Genomic DNA, 22,697 nt, shown 5'->3' with positions numbered 1-22,697 from the left:
CACTCGCCACCCTGCCACACACACTCTCTCTCTCTCTCTCTCTCTCTCTCTCTCTCTCTCTCTCTCTCTCTCTCTCTCTCTCTCTCTCTCTCTCTCTCTCTCTCTCTCTTACACACACATTTGCACAAGAACAGACAGTCATGACTGTCTACAGTATATTGGTCTTCATATTGTTAACGTAATATATTTGCGTTATTTTATAAATGAAGTGTACGACAGTTTCACTATATAACATAGATTATTCATCATCAATATTTATTGGAGGTTTGCAGGATAGGAGTTTTGTAATACAAATATCATCGGGGCAGTTATGTAATTCTACACTGAGGTCAATAGGACAGATATCAAGTAGCGTTGTCCAGAATGTATCTCTGGTTGTTGTTAAGTATGAACAACTAGTCATGACGTGTGTAAAAAGATCAGAATAGTTACTAGTACATAACGTACAAATACCTTGTACTGAGTTTGGCCTCCATGTAGCACATATATTTATCAAATGATTTGCTTGCTCCTTTAGTGATGGATTTGGGGTGAGTTTAAGTTGGGCGGAATTTGGAATACGAATTTAGTAGTTAGGTCAAAGACCTAAAGCCAAAATGAGCTCATTCATACAACTCATGTCTGGACAAAAATTTAAGTCCAAGGAACAAAATTAGAGTGCTCGACCGAAAGGGTTTTAAAGGTAGGGTCAACTCCAACAAGAGCCTTATGTGTTGGAAAGATGCATACCCGGACCTCCAACACATACTGACACTTTAGCAAATGAAAAACACGTAATTTTAGAGTTAATAAAAAAACATGATTATTCCTGCTAACTGGGGACAGCCATTTTGTTTCGTTTTTGTGACGTCCGGTGGGATAGCTTGGGCGAAGTGACGTCAGCTCCTGACCATCTCCTTATGTACAGTGTAAACAAAAGCAGTAATTTTTAACAAGGCGCTTCTCTTTGATCAACATGACTTGTAAAACAGCATAAATGACGTAATAATATAATAAACTATTTAACTAAATATATTTCAAGTTGCATTAACGGAACAAAATGGGGTTATAGTATTTTTCGCTGTTAAATAATCCAAAGAAAAAATGTACACTATTAGGCCTATTGATATGCTACGTTGGAGCAAAAACGACAACCTACGATACCCAAGTGATAATTTTCTTTTCTTTTTGACTACGTAATTGGTCAGTTCCGTGGTTTTAGATGGAAATGTCTACTTAATCAATAGTTTTACAGAACTATTTACAGTAATAAACCATGTCCATTACCATTTTAGGGGCGACAGGTAATATTCCAGAATACCGGTATGTATTTTTGTGTCTAGACAGCGTCAATTAATTGGCTCGTCTGGTTACCAATCAAATACACACCTGCCAATCAGGAATCACAGGTCGAAGCAACTAACAGCATAGACCAATCAACTAAGAAAACACTCCGTATATCATTTCAGTACGTAGGTTAATGCATGGACAAAACATTGTTAATTATTTCGACTTGTTGTGTAGCCACTTTGACAATGGTGTTTTATTTTGTATTGAAAAATAATATATATAGTGCTGGATATACTTATTGCTGGCTTACTGGGATGTATATTATTACAGAACATTGCAATGTATGACTATTTATCATCCTGCAAAAACCAGGTAGATTGTGTTTCTCTAATTCTAAGGCTTATTCCTGACGTTACGCGAAAAGTATTACGTAACCACCAGCTCGCCAGAGGGCGTACTCACTGAGATGGTACAAAATGGCTGCGCCCGTTATATATAATAACCGTCACATTTATGCGTTTTATTAATTAACTATACGATTACACTTGTTGATATTAAACAATAATGTGCATTATATATCGATGAATATGCATACCAGGCCAAATGCCTTAATTGTCCCTGCCTTTATGGTGATTTGAGCAATTTAGACGGGCTGCCAAAATAAAGTGCGTCGGACTGTTTACAAAAAAAAAAAATAATAATAATAATAATTTAAAAAATCCAAGTCCAACTAAGCCTTTGGAACGGTTGGCGACTACGGGGGCAAGATGAAGTGCTTGGCGTTGAACTGTGGCACCAGTTTCCTCCAATGGTGGGCTAGCAAGGTCTTAGCTAGCTCGAAGTAATGGTCGCCGGCGATGATCTACAGTACTCTCTGTGGATGGTGTAGTTGTCCATGTCTTCGAAGAGTATTCCCTGTCTGTAGAGATCATCACCACAAGTCCCGTCCCGTCGTAGTTCCATGGCGTGGATGGCACACTCAACTCCGTCAGGAAACTTCTTAAAGTTGCCCTCAAGAATGCCTCCCGGCAGTGAGCTGGTGTCCCCGACCAAGTATCGAGCGTACTGGCCCTTGATCTTGGAGATGGCTAGGCTCCAGGCGGCGTCCCTGCCCCGGGCGGTCGCGGAAGGCCGGGCCTTGGCTGGCTGGTCACTACTCGGTGGGGTGACGGCCTTCAGCTTCGCAGCAGCCCCATCCATAGGGATCTTGGCGGAGCCCCCCGGGGGTGGAGGACTCGACGCCGACCGCCTCGAAGGGGTTGGAACGGGAGACGCACGCCGTGGAGTCTCGCAGATCGCTGTGTCCAACTGCGGCGTCGACTGGTCCACTGGCTCAGTCTGTTCAGAGGCATCTGCGTCGGATGGCACTGGTTGGTCGGGTCCAGGGGGTGGGGCCAGCGACGCAGACAGGACCGCCGCCAGTTTAGGTTCCCCCTGAGCTGTCCCTGGTGCAGGTTTCCTCTTCCTCGTGTTCGTTAACGCGTCACCATACACCAAAGTTACGGTTGCCCGTGAGCCAATGTAAGCGACGCGGTACTCCAACAAAGAGCCGTAGCTTGCAACCCCCCCCCCTTCCCCCCCCCATTCCCCCCCCCCCCCCCCCCCCCCCCCCCCGAGAGAGCAGAGCGACACGTCTTTCCTCATCGAAGGCATAGCTCGGAGTGCTTGTCGCTAGTTACAGGATTAATTCCACGGCAGTGACAACCAGCCTGAACTAGAGACATGATAATCGGAGTGTTTTAATTGGTATATCGTGTGGATGCCTCCACCTGTGATTCCCGATTGGCAGGTGTATATTTGGTAGATAACCAGACGGGGCAATTAATTATCGCAGTCTAGACCCTAAAATATGTACAAATATTATTAACATCAACATCACAGGGTATGGTGAAATAACCTGCCACCCCTAAAATGGTAATGGACATTATGAGCCGTCATGCTTTATTACTGTAAATAATTCTGTAAAACTCTTGATTAAGTAGACTTCCCCCTACATCTAAAATTACAGAATTGACCAATTACGTGGTCCCAAAGAAAATGTTTCGTTTGTTTCTTTTGTTTAATCATCAGTTATTGGATGTCAAACATATGGTAATTTTGACAGTCTCAAAGCGGAAACCTGCTACATTTTTCCTTCAGTAGCAAGGGATTTTCTATATGCACCATCCCATAAACAGGATAGCACATATCATGGCCTTTGATATACCAGTCATGGTGCACGGGCTGGAACGAGAAATTGCCCAACAGGGATCAATCCCACACCAACCGTGCATCAGGCGTGCACTTTACCACTGGGCTACGTCCCGCCCTCCCCAAAGAAAAGAAAATTATCACTTGGGTATCATGAGTGGTCGTGTTTGCTCCAACAGCCTGCAAACTGAAATATATTTAGTTAATGGTTTATTATATTATCACTTGGGTATCATGAGTGGTCGTGTTTGCTCCAACAGCCTGCAAACTGAAATATATTTAGTTAATGGTTTATTATATTATCACTTGGGTATCATGAGTGGTTGTGTTTGCTCCAACAGCCTGCAAACTGAAATATATTTAGTTAATGGTTTATTATATTATCACTTGGGTATCATGAGTGGTCGTGTTTGCTCCAACAGCCTGCAAACTGAAATATATTTAGCTAATGGTTTATTATATTATCACTTGGGTATCATGAGTGGTAGTGTTTGCTCCAACAGCCTGCAAACTGAAATATATTTAGCTAATGGTTTATTATATTATCACTTGGGTATCATGAGTGGTCGTGTTTGCTCCAACAGCCTGCAAACTGAAATATATTTAGTTAATGGTTTATTAAATTATCACTTGGGTATCATGAGTGGTCGTGTTTGCTCCAACAGCCTGCAAACTGAAATATATTTAGTTAATGGTTTATTATATTATCACTTGGGTATCATGAGTGGTCGTGTTTGCTCCAACAGCCTGCAAACTGAAATATATTTAGTTAATGGTTTATTATATTATCACTTGGGTATCATGAGTGGTAGTGTTTGCTCCAACAGCCTGCAAACTGAAATATATTTAGCTAATGGTTTATTAAATTATCACTTGGGTATCATGAATGGTCGTGTTTGCTCCAACAGCCTGCAAACTGAAATATATTTAGTTAATGGTTTATTATATTATCACTTGGGTATCATGAGTGGTCGTGTTTGCTCCAACAGCCTGCAAACTGAAATATATTTAGTTAATGGTTTATTATATTATCACTTGGGTATCATGAGTGGTCGTGTTTGCTCCAACAGCCTGCAAACTGAAATATATTTAGTTAATGGTTTATTATATTATCACTTGGGTATCATGAGTGGTCGTGTTTGCTCCAACAGCCTGCAAACTGAAATATATTTAGTTAATGGTTTATTATATTATCACTTGGGTATCATGAGTGGTCGTGTTTGCTCCAACAGCCTGCAAAGTTTATTATATTATCACTTGGGTATCATGAGTGGTCGTGTTTGCTCCAACAGCCTGCAAAGTTTATTATATTATCACTTGGGTATCATGAGTGGTCGTGTTTGCTCCAACAGCCTGCAAAGTGTATTATATTATCAAGTCATTAATGTTGTTATACAAGTCTGGTTGATCAAAGGGAAGTGCCTTGTAAATTACTGTGTTTGAAGTGAATCAGATAAAATTGGGGGTCAAGCTGCTCATTATAGAGATAATTGGTAGCGTCTATAACTACCCAAGTTCCGCACAAAATTTGAGTACTGTTTTTTTCACATCTTTCGAGCACACGACTACTTGACAGTGGTATTAGATGAAATAAAATTGCATACATTTTTGTCCATATGAAACTAATGTTTTTACAACCAACACACAAACAGTTATCACCAGTCACAGGACATGTAGTGTTAACTTCTCTATCAAAAGTTTGAGGTGCACCAAATATTCGATAGAGAAGTTAAAGTTTGGTGCACCTCGAACTTTGACCCTGCTAAAGTTATTTGGTTTAGTACTACCTGCAACTGTGCTTGAATAAAGTAAGAAAATAAATCAGAAGAGTACACCGATCAGGAGTTTCATGGAGATCCACACAAATTACTGACAGTGTTATATCAATTGATAAGGATTTCCTTTCATATGCAGTAACATATGAAAAGTAGGTCACAATGACAGAGTTATGGTACACACTACCAAGTTGTACTTACATGCAAGGTTTGATGACCCTACATGAATTGACAAGGAAGATAAAGGACAAGGGCAAGGATTTACGTTAATCTGGACAAGGATTTCTTTTAATCTGCACTAATATATTGTGATGACCTAGTTATTGTATACGACACACCGCTATCTTAAAGGTAGACTAAACTCCAACAAGAGCCTTATGTGTTGGAAAGATGCATACCCGGACCACCAAGACATACCGACACTTTAACAAATGAAAAACGCGTAATTTTAGAATTAATAAAAAAACGTGATTATTCCTGCTAACTGGGGGCAGCCATTTTGTTTCGTTTTTGTGACGTCCGGTGGTATAGCTTGAGGCGAAGTGACGTCAGCTCAGGTCCAACTTCTCTATTATGCACAGTGTAAACAAATGCTCTAATTTACGACAAGGCGCTTTGCTTTCATCAAACTGACTTGTAAAACAACATAAATGACTTGATAGTATAATAAACTATTTAACTAAATATATTTCAATTTGCATCAGTATAACGAAATGGAGTTATATATATTTTTTTTTTTTTTTTTTTTTTTTAATAAAAAAAAATGAGAGCATATTATTAGGCATATTGGTAGGATACGTTCGAGTAAAAACGACCATTCCCATTCCAATATTTATTTACATGCTCATATACCACTAGGGTTTCAAGCATGTCCATCCCGGGCCCATCCTCTGAATATCCAGTGAACTGGTCCGGGACAGAAATATGGGGGGGGGGGGGGGGGGGGGGGGAATTTTGAAATTACAGCCAAAATTATAATGGGACTTTAATATGTTTATTGCGCATTTCTAATATAATAAACCTTAACCATAACTTTTTGACGCTTTTCTTTTTGACCAGGTGGTCCAATTCATTAAAACAAAATTAACAGTCTCATAGTCTATACTTACTTTAACCCTATTAGGGGAGGAAGGGGAGTTTGGTAGGAAAGTTTGAGTTCACCTCACAGTAAGTATTTAGTATTTAAAGGAGGTGCATCGCTGGTATTGGGAACCTTAGCGTGGCAGACCGGGGGCCGGCCAAAGTATGGGGGGGGGGGGGGGGGGGCAGAAGCCCCCCCGGACAAACCTAGCTCCCCCTACGGCCAAACCGCCTATGCCTAAGCGTCCTAACACCTAACTTCCGGCGGTATGTATCGTTGAATATGCACACCAGTCCAAAAGCCTTGCTTTAGCATTCCTTTAAGTTGTACTTGCATGCATGGTTTGATGATCCTACATGAACTGATAAGAAAGATATGGCCTGAACAAGGATTTCTTTTAATGTGCATTAATAGGTCATGGTGACCTAGTTATTGTACGGTACACAGCTCCATCCCATGTTGTATATGCATACAAGGTTTGATGATCCTATATGAATTAATAAGATAGATTTGCTCCAGAAACTAAAAGTTTACCAACAAACGGACAGATGGACTGTGTCATACCATAATACGAACCATCAAACACAGGCACATAAAATGAATTAAAATTGATACATTGTGTGGAAGGAAGGAAATGTTTTATTTAACGACACACTCAACACATTTTATTTACGGTTATATGGTGTCAGACATATGGTTAAGGACCACATAGATACTGAGAGAGGAAACCCGCTGTCGCCACTTCATGGGCCACTCTTTTCGATTAGCAGCAAAGGATCTTTTATATGCACCATCCCAGACAGGATAGTACATACCACTGCCTTTGTTACACCAGTTGTGGAGCACTGGCTGGAACGAGAAATAGCCCAATGGGTCCACCAATGGGGATCAATCCCAGGATTCATTGTGTGTGACATTGGGATCAAATGAACTTATAAGCAAACATTCCACTTGACTTGACCTGAGATGAGAATTCATCCAGGTACTGTTTTTCCACTAAAGCTCGTTCTTCGGTGTGAGCAAACCGGTAATGTCTGTTGCGGTTCGACTGGTCAGAAAATCTCTTCCCACAGCACCGACAGGAAAAGGGTTTCTCTCCAGTATGCACCCGATTGTGTATCTTCAATTTATTCATCGTTCTGAACTGCTTTCCACAAATACTGCATTTCTTCTCATGCACATGAAATTTCCGATGGACGAGGAGATCTTCAGATGTTGGATAGCTTTTGAAACACACCTTGCATACAAGTTGACCCATATGAGTCTGTTTGTGGAGGTGAAACAACGCATAAGACTCAAATTTTTTGTGGCACTCATTGCACTGACAACAGTAAGACTTCTTTGATGAACATTCAGACTTCTGTTCTTGTGTACTATCTGGTCGTTTTGAGTCATGGCAACTGGACACTGCTTGAACAGACTTAACAATCACAGCTTCAGCATATGATTTAGACTGCAAGTGTGTCACTGAATCTGATGTCTTCTCAACAACTCCACGATTATTTACATTGCTTTCAGTTTCATCCTCAACATTAGATTCCTCCAATTTTGATGACTGCATAGAAATGTTATGTACCTTCTTCGATACAGCTACATGAACATGTATAACATCAGGTTTGGGGGTTTGATGTGTTTTTACAAACATTTCATCTTTTATACCAGGCTTGTTAGCATCATCTGACATATTAACTTTCTTAGCTGGGTTTTTTTTTTTTATTAACTGTAGTTTTGGATAGTTATATTAAATGAGACAAGCAATCATTGAGTTTCATGTCGCTAAATCAGCACAATATTTAGCCAACACATTCTTCTAGGTACTCAAAGAATTTTGTGAAAATGAATCTTCTTCGGTGATTAGTTAAATCTGCAAAGAAAAAGAAGAAAAAAAACATTCTGTAGAAATTATGATATGCTTATGGTCACTAGGTGGTGCCAACAACTACATGTATTATCAGATATGGACACCATCTTCTCAACATCACAATGTTTAGTATGCTAATTTATTATATGTTAAAAATGCAGAATGATAAATATTTAGAAATATCGCTTTTAATGTTTTGTATTTGTCAGGATTTATTTCGACCGTGGACATATTATTTCAGGGTTTCTACCAGAGCATAAAACAGGTATGGTGCCATACCCAAATATTTTTGCAGATTTTTTAGGTTTTTTTAACTTAATTAACCTTTTGACAAAATTAATTACTTTTATCATTACTGTATGATTTTCTTAACCCTAACCCTAAACTTAACCAATTTTCTTTCTGGGGGATGCTCCCATGATTGTGGTTGCATTCACTTCTATAGTCTCATAGTAGTCATACCCAAACATTTCTTTCTGGTAGAAACACTGTATTTAACATCAGTGTCCTAGCTAATGTACCACATCAACAACTACGTATTTAACCGGAACATTATTGAAAGGGGGTTTCTTCCTGTAGGGCTACACATGATCATGATTATATACAATCTGTCGTGATTGTAAATCAAGTTAACAGGTGGCAAACGGGACTACCAGTTTTGGGAGTATGGTAGCCGTGCCAGATTTCAGGAGCCAAATTATTTCGGCCTTCCGCTTAAGGTCAAGCCCTGATTGATTAATGTGTTTCCGATTTCGCTCACTATGCTGGCTGATTTACGTTAGTGACACCAATTTACAGACACAACAAGCAAAAACTAATAATAATAATAAATATTTAAAAAAACAAAACAAACAAATACAACCACTTTGATTTATGAAATAAATTAAATAACGTATTATTAGTCAGAAGAACAAAATAAACATGACGTACAACCACCTCTTGCATTTCGACTAACATAGACTGGTGGCAGAGTTGCTACGTCGTATCATGGTCATTTCGTACCATAGTCATTTCGTACCTATTTCGTCGTTTCGTACCCTGGTAATTTTGTACCATTGCAAAAAGTCATTTCGTACCTTGATCATTTCGTACCCTGGTCATTTCGTACCATTGCAAAAAGTCATTTCGTACCCTAGTCATTTCGTACCTTGGTCATTTCGTACCATAACTCAAGTCATATCGTACCATGGCATAATAATTTATAACAATCACCCCGGTAGTATCTTTTACAAAATAGCATTAAATTACAAATTTGTGGTTAATTTAAGGGATATTTTATCAGCAAAAGACTAAAATTGTATAATTTTTGGTTATGCTATTGCAAGCTGTAACGAAGTCTGACTGCATACATGTACATATAACTTGTTTTCCTTATGCAAAATTTTAACTTGTCCAAAGTTTGAAAAGAAGACCTCATAAATAAATAATATTTTTTTGGTCCATTATGTTGTTTTGTTGTTTTTGACTAATTATCTGGAGCCATTTCACACAAAATCGAAGTTGGCAGTTAGTAGTAAATACCATATGTACGGCACTTGTCAGGTAAAATGGAAATAACAGTTGACAGGTATTATGGGTATCAATAACGATATGCTGCACAATAACGTGTTCTGACTGTCCAAAGAAAGTTTGAAAAAAACCCACTGCTTTTATGCTATAGTCGTTTCGTTTTCTATATACTGGTATAAAATGACTAGGGTACGAAATTACTAGGGTACGAAATGACTGCGGTACGAAATAACTCTTTACAATGGTACGAAATGACTATAGTACTGTCGGAAATAGAATAAAAATTATTCATGTACAAGGTGGTGTTTCTCTTGAAATTAAAAGAAAGATGTCAGTAAACAGTGATTTGTGCACTTTATTGGAACAGATTATAACAAATTTGGTCAACGTGTCAATTTCATTGCTGTTACAATATGGCCACAGACCACAATTAATTTCGCTATATGTTTCTATATAGCCTTAGTGGCTGTAACATTTTTATTAATATCAGCAGGCCCGTGGATTTTTGTATGTACATACCCTGAAAAGGACAACCCCTGTTGTCCAGCTCTTTCTCCCAGCAACAAACAACAAACACACCCTCTAAACTTGACCGGAGTACAGCCATTTTACACAAAAAGCACTACTTCTGCATGGGCCGGAATTACCACAAACAAGTCTTCAATGTCAACAAGTTACACAGGTTTACAAACTACATGCTCTCCCCTGTCACTTTAGTCAAATAGTTGCCACTTCGTAGCTGTCTGCCATGAAATAATCACAGTCAAACAGCAGACTACTGTTATAAATATTTACTTGTCAGTTTAATATGTAAGAAATAATCGACGAAAATAATTTTTATTCTATTTCCGACAGTATTTTAGGGTAGGAAATGACTAGGGTACGAAATGACCAGGCAGTATGGTACGAAATGGATGGTACGATATGACTTGGGTACGAAGTGACTATGATTCGGTGGCAGTGAATGCTGGTCAACTCGCTCCAAAACCAGCTCGCCTCCTACCAACTCACCCCAACGAGTAGGATTCACATAATTTTATTGTCTAAGAATGGGAAGTACAATTATATCGCACCTGTATCATTAAATGAAACCAAGACAGTAGGAACAGGGGCGGGCGGTGAATAGTGGAGGCTTGTGCCTGCACCCCCCCCCCCCCACAAGAGACCGCCCCCTTCACTACAGATTGTGCTCACCTAGCCCGAGTACTCTTGACTGTAAGAGAGCTAGACGGACATTTGGACTGTCTCATACGATAATGCGACAAGTGCCCGACAATCACCCAAAACGTTTTTGTTTAACGACACCACTAGAGCACATTGATTCATTCATCATCGGCTATTGGATGTCAAATATTTGTTAATTGTATCAGTGTTAGAGAGAAAACCCGGTACATTTTTCCATTAATAGCAAGGGATCTTTTATATGCACCATCCCACCGACAGGATAGCACATACATGTATGTATGTATGTATGTATGTATGTATGTATGTATGTATGTATGTATGTATGTATGTATGTATGTATGTATGTATTGATGTATTGATGTATGAATATCTATATATTGTATGTATGTCGAGGTTGACTGTTACATATATAGATATTAACGCACTGGCGCAGGGGATAATTAAATCCTTTCTGGCCTCACAAATTGTCCCATACCGTTGCTGGGACTCAAACCTATGGCACCGAATCTTCCGCAAATTGCGAGACTAACCACGATGCGCTCTGAGCTATCGAAGCATCCATAAAAAGGATGTTCTTTAACTCAACCACATGCATGGGGCATGTATGTATGTATGTTTGTACGTACGTGCGTACGTACGTACGTATGCATGTATGCATGTATGTATGTATGGTTGTATGTATGTATGCATGCATGCACGTATGTCCTATTTTATTAGACACTTAGTCTAGGCTAAATCTTAGAGTTTGTGTGGCCATGCATTAAAATAAAGGGTGCATTGCGAACTTTAATTGGACGAATGTGTTAATGTCTCCATGGGTGTAACTATATGTAGGCTACGCAGTTCAAATACTTAAATGAGTACTAATACCGGTACATTATACACCACGTACTAATATTGTGACAGGGGCCGAACAGTCTAGGGCCGATATGTATTGGGGCTAACGTCCGGAGTTGACATTCAAGGTATCAGGTCGTTTCGCCCTTATTCCCGATCGCCCCGTGTTTCGCCCCCATACCAGTTCGTTTCGCCCTCTATACAGGGTCGTTTCGCCCTCATGTTTATGTTTGTGAATGACGAATAAATTTGTTTACGTGACTCTAGTTGCAAATCAGATATAGGTTATCAATTTGTAACCCTTTATCAACCATAAACACCATTTATATGTATATGTTATTATGTGCAATATTTTAAAGAACCCCTCCCCTCACACCATCCCAGTTCCTACGGGCTGATGTATTTTATATTAATAAGTACAAAGACTAGCCTACACAATGATATTGTCGATAGGACATATTAGTTATAAAGTGTTTTGGTGTGTGTGGGGGGGGGGGGGGGGGGGGGGGAGCCGCTTTTCTGCAAATTTGCGAAATTGGCCTCTGTAATATCCATTGACGCGTCATGTTTACATCTATGCTGAAGAAGATTTATGATGAAATATTAAAAGGACCATTTGCTTCAGTTTACATTTAAATACATGCAGTTTTCTGCTGTCTGCCATTTTGTTTTTTTATGGAATACTCTTCAAGTGGGGTGAAAGACTCTAAAATATTAATATAAAATCAATGATCTCTAGTGATATCTTTAAACATTGTAAACAATAAAATAATATTATTAATAATAAAATAATATGACGTCATCACATTTGTATTTATATCATAACATGTTATTGCATTCTACGGTTGTTAGATTAAGTCATATCCTTTCACCCCTCTTGTAGAATATTCCATAAAAAGTCAAAATGGCAGCTGGCACAAAATTACATGCTTTTTGCCCTATGCGATCTCGGCGAAGTCGATACAGGTGACATGGTTATCATCTAGTATGTGGAATCCATGCCATTGTAATTGTTTTTTCAAGATTTCTGTCTGGACAAAATGTGGGTAAAATCTAACGAAAAATAAAGGTAGGAGCAATTTATTGTAGTTGTCCACATTTTGTTTCGGACTTTACGTTTAAGTCTACAACCTTGTTGCCTGTTAGGTGACTATTACGACAAAATTATTTTTATATACCAAATTTTGCATACTAGTACTACCCCAATACATAGGGGCGAAACGACTCATAATAGAGGACGAAACGACTCATTCTAAGGGCGAAATGACTCGGGGCGAACGGGAATAAGGGCGAAACGACTCGGGGTCGAATAGGAATAAGGGTGAAACGACCCGGATTCTACATTCAAGGGACATAACTCAAGTAAACATATTTCACAAGTGTCAGAATGAAAGTTGATTTGTTTGTGGTTTATTTTTCTATTTTCGTTGAATTCTGGTTTGAAATATGATAGTCCGTCAGTTATAAGATTAGTTAAGATAGTGACATCACTAATAATAATGTCGGGTAAGTTTGTCAACGATTTTTAGCGTGTTTTACGCGGACAACAGAGGGTCATTCACTGAATTTTCATTCAATCACTGGAAAACATTTAGGGGTGATTCGGGTAATTGCGGACATCGGCAAAATGCGGACAATCTCGACCATACTGCCGCTAAATTCTATTTTCGTACATTAAACGTTTCATTTTATTGTCTGCAAATTGTAATGAAACTACAGATAGTTCTTAAAAATTCATGTTTCTATTTTTATCCCGGTGTCACTCGAAAAACAAATACAAATAACCTTACAACGTTCACAAAAATAGTATTTTACGTCACATGCACACTGGCATCGGTCACGTGATATGATTTATTTCTTGAAACGTTTTCACTGGAGATGTCTACCAAATTTCGAGTAAAATGTTTCAGAATCAGAGAATACATTTGTGTATTTTAAGAAACTTATAATATGATACATAGCTTAATTTAAAAAAACAAAAAACAATCGTATTAACAATAATAATTGTTTGATAAAATGAACAGAATAAACTCGTCCGCAGTTGAACGACTACATAAAACGCAGTAGTTTAATTGCAGACAACATAATAAGTACACTGCAGGGATGATCTGTTCTAAATAAATATTTGTTTCATATAATAATAAACTCATTTTTATTTCATTTCAGTTGTGTTTAAAATAGCAACATTTGGATCAATGCGGTTTGAATGGCACAAGAAACAAAAACTTGGGTTCGGAAAATAACTTTAACCTAATTGCATATAAATTACTGTTTTACTCGGTTTATTTCTTCAGAAAATGATAAAAGATAATTTTACAGATTTACTCGTTTAATTATTTATATTTTGTAACAAGATAAATGTTTAAAATACTGTGGATTAAAAGAAAATTGTATCCATTGACCATGTCCGCATTTCGCTGACATATGTCCACATTTCGCATCCTCTTACCATTCGTACTTTATTATAATTTACGGTAACAAAATAGGATCTACCCAATGGCTGATTGTGATATATAGTGACAGGAAAAACAGCCAATCAAGTTCATTTAAATTTTAGATAGGTGTTATCGTGTAGTGTTCTGTTTCCATGTGGCAAATACAGCGGAAGCCAGAGTGTCCGCAATTACCCAAATCTCCCCTATGGATCGACTTTTTTTTTTTATCTGACAAGAATGATAGCGATATTTACTGTACTGCTGGAACACATTTAAAATAACTATTTTCAAAATAGTAATAATAATAAAGATTAAGTTATAATTACTGTACAAAAAATGAGCAGTAAATTTTTTTTACAAACACATTTGTTTCTTGTTTTATATTTTACACATTATATACATGTACATGAAAATGGTTCATTGTGGCAGTTTCCAAAGTTTCGTGAAACCAAACTATTCATAACTGAATTTGAGAAGATTCATTAGACACTATTTGCTTTCATGTTGTTATCAGTCCAAACGAAAATAATCAAGAAAAAACACTGTTTACTGACGGCTGTTTGCGGTATAGTCCTAAACTGACGGTAACATATCGATGTCTGTTCTTGTTATGGCCAGTTTTGGACTACGTTAAGTCTCCAATCTTGTTGCTTGTTAGATGTCTATTACGGCAAAATTATGGGTAAAATTATTTTTATATACCTAACTTTACATACTACTACAATGCAATAAGGGCGAAACGACTCATGATGGAGGGCAAAACGACTCACTCTACGGGCGAAACGGAATACGGGCGAAATGACTCGGAGGCGACCGGGAATAAGGGCGAAATGACTCGGAGGCGACCGGGAATAAGGGCGAAATGACCCAGATTCTTTCTCACCCTTGGTTTGGCGTCATACACAATAAATATGGCAAATCTTACCGTAATATCACTCTAAATCCATATTTCGTAAAAGGTACAATTTTTTAATCATCAGATTTTCTTCAGACACATTCATGTGCATCAGTAAAGTTCAAACAAAAAATTTTCAATAGCAATTTTGCAGTGGAATTTTTCCAGCATTCTTAAAATAGAAATGTCATATACCCAGTTTAGAGATAATGTAAGGAGATGCAAAGTAACGTCATTGGAATACTGACGTAATTCAAATTCAGAATTAGCTATATAATATTATTACAATGCTTCGCCACATTAAAATAAAAACTGGTGTACTAACCTTGACTCCTGTCAAATGTATATAACAAGCAGACAACACTGTTTACAGGTCATTTTTTTTTTTTTCTCATAATTCTGGACAAAATATTAATTTTAAGTTTTAAAAGATAAAAGAAATAAAAATTACCTTCTGTCAAATATATCAAATAAAAACATCATTGGATATGCATTATATGTCGTCGACCTTAAAACAAAATTGGTATAGTGAAAATGTGTTAAATTTATTACTTATTTTTGGTAAAAATACCTTTCTGAGCATTAACTCTATGGATGTTTTTACTAAATTGTTATAATAAGCCCATTTAAAAAACAAAAAAACTAAAACATGACCATTTATTGCATTTCATGTAGGCCTTAGTTCATCAAGATAAACGTCTCTGGCACAATATTTATTATTGTGATGTTTATTGCTGTGCCAGAGGTCCAATAAATATACAGAACTTCACATACGTTGTTTTCGCTTCCTATTTATTGAACGAGTTTATTCTGCGCAAGAATATATACCACGAGACCATGTAGCGATCGAGTGGTATGTTCTTTCGTAAAATAAACGAGTGGAATAAATAGGAAGCGAAACCAACGTATGTGAAGTTTTGTATTTATTACATATCTTTTTTATGTTTTACAAAAACGTTTTTTGATTAAACATCATAACAACACTTTGTTAAATCTATGATCAAATCCTTTCATGGATTTACTTAACATTAAGAATCATACTCTGCGAAAGCCTTTTGTAATGTTTCAAATACGATGTGACGTCATTTGTAAATCATATATGATGTCAGTAAATAAAAGGCACTAACTGCAGTAAAAAGAAAAAGGGAATTCCCCATTTAAAAGTTCCGGTCCATATCGCACATAATATGTGCTATATAAAATAAATTTATGGCAAGGTTTCAAAATGTCTTTATCACTATAGTAAGATTGAATAGGTATGTATGGTAATAAATGTAAAGAAACAGACTGTAGAAGTTTACCTTGGTGAACTAATGTAGGGCTAAGAAAGTAAGATGCAAATAGTCATTGAGGTTATTTGTTGGTTATGGTGAGTGAAAATGCAGTTATCATCTTTATTATTCACAGATTCAAAGAAGCCTACTTGTACATACATGTACAAGTTATAGATCCATGAATATATTAAAAAAAGTATCATCTTTATTATTCACAGATTCAAAGAAGCCTACTTGTACAAGTTATAGATCCATGAATATATTTTAAAAAGTATCATCTTTATTATTCACAGATTCAAAGAAGCCTACTTGTACATACATGTACAAGTTATAGATCCATGAATATATTTTAAAAAGTATCATCTTTATTATTCACAGATTCAAAGAAGCATAAGAGGGGCAGGACATAGCCTGATGCATGCTTGGTCTATTTCTTGTTCCAGCCAGTACACCACAACTGGTATATTAAAGGCCGTGGCATACATGTGCTATTCTGTGACATGATGCATATAAAAGATCCCTTGCTACTAATGGAAAAATGTAGCGGGTTTTCTCTCTCTAATTACCAAATGTTTGACATCCAATAGCCAATGATCAATAGATCAATGTGCTCTAGTGGTGTTATTAAACAAAACAAACTTTTAACTCAAACGAGCATATATGGAGATGTATTAGTTTATCGTCTTTGTTGTTCAGAAATTTAAAACAGCCTGTTTGGAGATTTATTAATTTATCGTCTTTATTATTCATGGATTCAAAGAGGCCTATAATAATATATTATCAGGGATTTATCCAGGCATTCTGTGGGTCCAATCATAGGCCCCTTCCCAAAACAAAGTGACACAGAGAATTCACAATTTCCAATTCTATACTAAAAATTCCCAGTATGTATGTATGTATGTATGTATATATATATATGTGTATATATATATGTGTATATATATATGTGTGTGTATATATATATATATATATATATATATATATATATATATATATATACACACACATGTATGTATATGTGTGTGTGTGTGTATATATATAAAATTATGTCTGTTCTAATAAATTAATTTAACTGGTGTACTGCATCATTTAGTAGAAAAAATATCCCAATTATGACTAAATCGTGCTAATGTTCCCAATCTCATCAGATATGGGACCACGGCAAAAAATCCTGGATAAGTCCCTGATTGTCCTTTTTATTATTCACAGATTTTAAGGAGCCACCTCCGCCATCCTATGCAGAGTCCCAGAACTATCCTCAGTTTGGTACCGTACCACCGAGCCAGCCCATGTCATCATCCATCTTCACTTACACATCCACACCATCTGCTCCATCTGCAGTCCAGTCAAGCATAGAGCCTGCAGCCACTCCCCCATATCCACTGCCAGTGCAAGCAACACAGTACAGTTCTCCATCACTTGCTCAGTACGGAACCCAGTACGGATTCAGCAGCTACGCTCAGACCTACGGCCCCAGTCCAGCCGCGCCCATCCAGGCAGCGTACCAGACGGCCACGCCGTATTGCAACGTGCCAGGCTCGACGGCGTCGGGAGTCGTTTACAACCCCATACATGGAACAGCACAGACGTACTCTGTACAGAATGTACCAGCAGGGTACACCACAACGCCACTGGTGAGTATTCTTACAAGGTGTTGTTATCATTGTTGTTATATATATCAAAATACATGTATATCCAGTTATGCAAAATCAGTTAGATGTTGTTGTTTTTTCTGGTATCCTGTTCATATTAAAAAAATCTGACTGATGCATTTTCATTGGAATTCAGTATAGTGAAATTGAGCTATCTTCTATAAAACAAATATTTTATTATTAATTATGGTTCACTTTATTGCCACAAGTCAGACAGGTTCTAGAAAGTTACTCTTTCTTATTCTACCTTTTCTGTTCTTTCTGAAATATAACTAGTATTCAGACATACTTGATCCAACACACGCAAGTGTAATAATTTCTTTATTATCCATATTATTATTGTAATTTTTTTATGAATAACAAGAGCCGTCTCAAAATGTTTCAACCACAAATAGAAGGAGATGATGAATTGATGTCATATTTCACATGCACAGTCTGAGCTAGGACTGGGGAAAACAATGTCATGTTATGACGTCGCTTCCCAAAATTACGGCATTGCACTTGTTATTACACGTGTGCTTCATATGATTATTATTAACCCGGTTATGTTGAACCTTGTGGATAATAATAACTTTTATAGACTGCTAATACCCTAATAATTGTGAATGATGTCTTACTAACACATTTGATGGCCATTTTGATTTCTCTTTACAGGCATATGGTACGACCTCAAACATAGTCAACAGACAGCGGCAGAAGAAAATAGTTATTTTTGTGTGCATGTTTATTATCATCATAGTAATAACCATGGTGATCTTTTTTTCAGTGTTTCTGTAGTGGCCATATGTGATGATTTTGTTTTGTTATAATAAGACAGAAATTTCTTTTTTTTTAATTCACATGCTAAAGGGAGCTAAAATTAACTCTTCTTAAACTAGTCACAGGGGAGGGATGGGGAGCCAGAGTGATCGCTCCCCTTAAATAGTGGGGTCTCCAATCCCTGCAATTAAGAAAATGTCCACGGCAAAAAAAACATTACCATTGAAAAAAACTCTGAATATAGTCCACGGCAAAAAAGTGCTATGGAGAATTAAAAATTCCATGGCATTGCCGATTGCCATGGGCAATTGCAGAGGTTGGGTCTCACGCAGGAGTTAAGACATGGAGTGAAGGCTGGTTCTCTACTATGATACCATAGAACTTAACCCAACCAAAAGGGAATTTTCACAGCTCAGTGGGGATATGTCAGTTAACTGACTTCTTAACCTTTTGTTCTGGACACAGCTGATATACTTGTACATATAAAGATCTATACCTAGCCCAATATAACTGCATGTATTGGAAGCAGCCTCGGTATGTGGGGTGGGAACTTTTAGCATGCTTTCATAAAGGGACTGGCATCGCCAGAGAGTTCTACCGGCCTCAGTGGTGTCATGGTTAAGCCATCAGACATACAGCTGGTAGGTACTGGGTTTGTATTCTGGTATCGGCTCACACCCAGAGCAAGTTTTAACGGGTAGGTGTATGACAACTACACCCTCTTCTCTCTCACTGACTACTAACAACTGACCACTACCCTCTGTCCTGGACAGATAGCCCAAAAAAACGAAATGAAGGCATATTAATGAAATGTTGTCTCCAGCTAGACTAAAAGGACACCTTTAAACTGAGAAGGGGACTTAATATACCAGGTACTTATTTTTTGGGTGCGACTCCTTTCCATCCCCCACCCCCTTCCTGTGAGGTACAGCCTTGATGACGTGTGTGCCCAGGACAGAGTTCTTCATCTTTAAATAATTGGATATACATGTACATGAGAACAACTGAACACATCTTTTTAATACTATCATTCTAAGTTATTGTTTATATACACAAGCTGTTACCATGAAGGATGTGATAAAAATGTTTGTCACTGATTACACTTGCACAACTCTGGAATTGTATACTACTTTAACTTAAGTAGAGAATATATATCTATACATTTGGATCGTGTTGGTTCGAACCCGTTGGTGCTCAAGAAAGTGTTCGACCCAATGGTCAACAACGTGTAAGTGTAACTCGGGACTTCGTTTTTGGTTCGAGCGTTGTGGTGTATTCGACCCTTCCATGTTCGACCCAGTGAGATTCTACTGTGTATATATAAATACACATACCATCCAACTACAATAATGCAACTGGAAAGTAGTCATTTCAACTTTTTAAGGGTGATGTTTGCAAATTATAAGACCCATAACTTAAAATAACAATTGTTACAAATGAATAATCAAATGCAAAATTTTATAAATACAAATATTTTATTAAGCTTATATTACTAGGAATGGCAATTTTGTGTTGTGTTAATGAACGTGACATTGTATGATGTATTGTTATGTAGGTTTTATTTTTAATGTTTGTCAAGATAAATAATAGTGTACCATCATGTTTATATTATGCATGGTGTTGCTGTTGGTTAATGTAATATTTGCAATTACAAGACACACATGTATATCATTAAACCACAACTTTTATTTTGTGAAAAATATATTGATAACATTGTGCACATATTCTTAAGTGAAAGGTATACCTTGAGGTTAAACTAAAGGTGATTTACACTAAAGGTGGGTTTTTTGGTATACCTGGGCCTGTATTTTCGAAGCAATCTTAGCCTCCGAAATCGTAAAATCATCGTAAGCTATGATGTCACTATGGCATGTGCTGTAGTAACATCACACCCTATGATGCTTTTATGATTTTGTACAGTTAAGATGGCTTCGAAAATATGGACCCTGTGTCTTATACTGTAAGCCAGGGGCTTTAATATTTTTGTCTGGAACTATACCACGTGGGGTTAATATATTCAATCTGGGTAATAAAACCTATAAAATAAAATATGAAATATCAAGCATTGTATTGATATATCAGTGATAGAAAGAAGCAGAATTTTTCACTTGTCCAGTGACATCTAAATATTTACTTTCCTGCTAAATAAATGCTTTTATTGGTTTTATTCAAGTACAAGGACAATATTATTGATGGCTCAAAATTGCTCAACTGCATTATTTTTACTTGTCCACTGGATAACCACGGGGGTACATTTTGCTTGTCACAGCAGATTTTCACTTGTCAGGACAAATAGACATGTACTTATTTCGATTGCCGTATATATAGTGAAACCCCTCAGAAACTAGATGTTTTTCACAGTCCCTTGGTACACAACAGAACCTCTCTAAAACAGGTAATTCTTAACACCAGATTGTTTACTTAGTCCCATGTGAGAGGTTTCACTGTACATCCAGAATTCTAATTCGCCAAATCATGTGTTTGAAAAAAATAATTGGTTTGGACTGGAAAATAAATTTATTAGAGGCAACATTCCATATTGAGTTGCTACAAACATTAGGATGACCAGAAATGCATTGAATATACAGAAATTATATTTATATATATATATAGAGAGAGAGAGAGAGAGAGAGAGAGAGAGAGAGAGAGAGAGAGAGAGAGAGAGAGAGAGAGAGAGAGAGAGAGAGAGAGAGAGAGAGAGAGAGAGAGAGAGAGAGAGAGAGAGGGAGGGAGGGAGGGAGGGAGGGGGGGGGGGGAGGAGGAGGAAGAGAGGATTCATCGCGAGTATTTTTCAATATGGAAAATATCGACCGAGTCTATGTTAATTGGTATTTGTCGAGGCTCTGCCAAGACAAATACCGATTAACTAGACGAGATTGATATTTTACAGATTAAAAACCACAAGTAGCGAATTCTGTTTATCCTACAATACTTCTAAAATAACATTTTAATTAATTGTTCAGTAAATCACAGTACTAAAGTCGCCGCCAGCGATAATATGATGTCATCACGATTAGCACAGATTAGTTTGACGTCACACATTTTAAACAAATCTTTGAAAACGTTACACTCAGGTACACGGGTCTTGTTGGCTTGTAAGCAAATGACCCATCCACAGCAACACATTACCTAGAGACCTTGCAAATTTGCATACCATTATTAACCGGGTTAATAAAAGTAAATTATGACATGGGTTTATGACATGGATATCATGGGTAAGTTAAAGGATATATATGTATATGTATATATATGTATATACGTGAATGTATATATATATATATATGTATATACGTGAATGTATATATATATATATATATATATATATATATATATATATATATATATATATATAATATGTAATAACTAAGACAAACAGTGTTTTTTTTATAAGAATGGATATTTCCCCCAGAGTTCAATTGATGTACATGAATTCTTCAAACTAATTTGTAGGATTCAGTCCGTAATAATGATGTATCCAGTAATGTGCAATTAACATTTGCCTGTGTGCTTGTACTTATTTCCATGCTTGCATTCAAATAGGGTTCAAGCATGCTGTTCTGGGCACACACCTCCACTAACTGGGCTGCCTGTCCAGGACAGTGGGTTAGTAATTAGTGAGAAAGAGAGAGAAAAGTAGGTATAATGGCTTACACCTACCAACTGAGTTGTTAAACTTGCTCAGGGTGTGAGACAGTACCAAGATGCAAACTCATAATCTACCAGCCTTAAATCCGATAGTTTAACCACTAGACCACTGAGGCTTTGAGTCGATGAACTTATAAATACCCTACCCAATATATAGAAGGAAGTGTGATACATTAAACTCTTGCCTGGAATGTGGTGAATTGTAGAACTGATCACCCTCAATGGACGTTGTGTTCCATTCTCACCCAGAGCTCCACAACAGGTATGTGGTGTGTATAAGCTACTCTTTCCCTGGCTCCTGTTTGGTAGGAGTACCTGGCTACTGTGTGG

General features: G+C 37.3%; 2 protein-coding genes across 4 annotated transcripts; one reads left to right on the top strand and one right to left on the bottom strand.

Annotated features, from left to right (window-relative positions):
- Nucleotides 1-7,089: 7,089 nt before the first annotated feature.
- On the bottom strand, nt 7,090-10,253 carry LOC121381178 (zinc finger protein 616-like). 3 transcript variants are annotated; one of them, XM_041510354.1, is made up of 2 exons: nt 10,205-10,253; nt 7,090-8,179 (listed from the first exon to the last, which is right to left on the bottom strand). In XM_041510354.1, exon 2 carries the CDS (start codon nt 7,997-7,999, stop codon nt 7,238-7,240), a length of 762 nt encoding a protein of 253 aa, XP_041366288.1. In that variant the 5' UTR covers nt 8,000-8,179; nt 10,205-10,253; the 3' UTR covers nt 7,090-7,237. The 3 variants fall into 3 exon arrangements, with proteins under 3 accessions (XP_041366288.1, XP_041366287.1, XP_041366289.1); XM_041510353.1 differs by lacking the exon at nt 10,205-10,253 and adding an exon at nt 9,107-9,153; XM_041510355.1 differs by lacking the exon at nt 10,205-10,253 and adding an exon at nt 8,639-8,655.
- Nucleotides 10,254-13,078: 2,825 nt separating this feature from the next.
- On the top strand, nt 13,079-21,351 carry LOC121382375 (signaling mucin HKR1-like). Its single transcript, XM_041511963.1, has 3 exons — nt 13,079-13,213; nt 17,521-17,945; nt 18,618-21,351. The coding sequence occupies exons 1-3, from the start codon at nt 13,207-13,209 to the stop codon at nt 18,738-18,740; spliced, it is 555 nt and encodes a 184-aa protein (XP_041367897.1). The 5' UTR covers nt 13,079-13,206; the 3' UTR covers nt 18,741-21,351.
- Nucleotides 21,352-22,697: the final 1,346 nt, after the last annotated feature.

This window comes from Gigantopelta aegis, chromosome 9, assembly GCF_016097555.1.
Source record: "Gigantopelta aegis isolate Gae_Host chromosome 9, Gae_host_genome, whole genome shotgun sequence".
Taxonomy (NCBI): domain Eukaryota; kingdom Metazoa; phylum Mollusca; class Gastropoda; order Neomphalida; family Peltospiridae; genus Gigantopelta; species Gigantopelta aegis.
The sequence above is the reverse complement of the archived record's forward strand: the minus strand, read 5'-3'. Positions and strand labels throughout refer to the sequence as shown.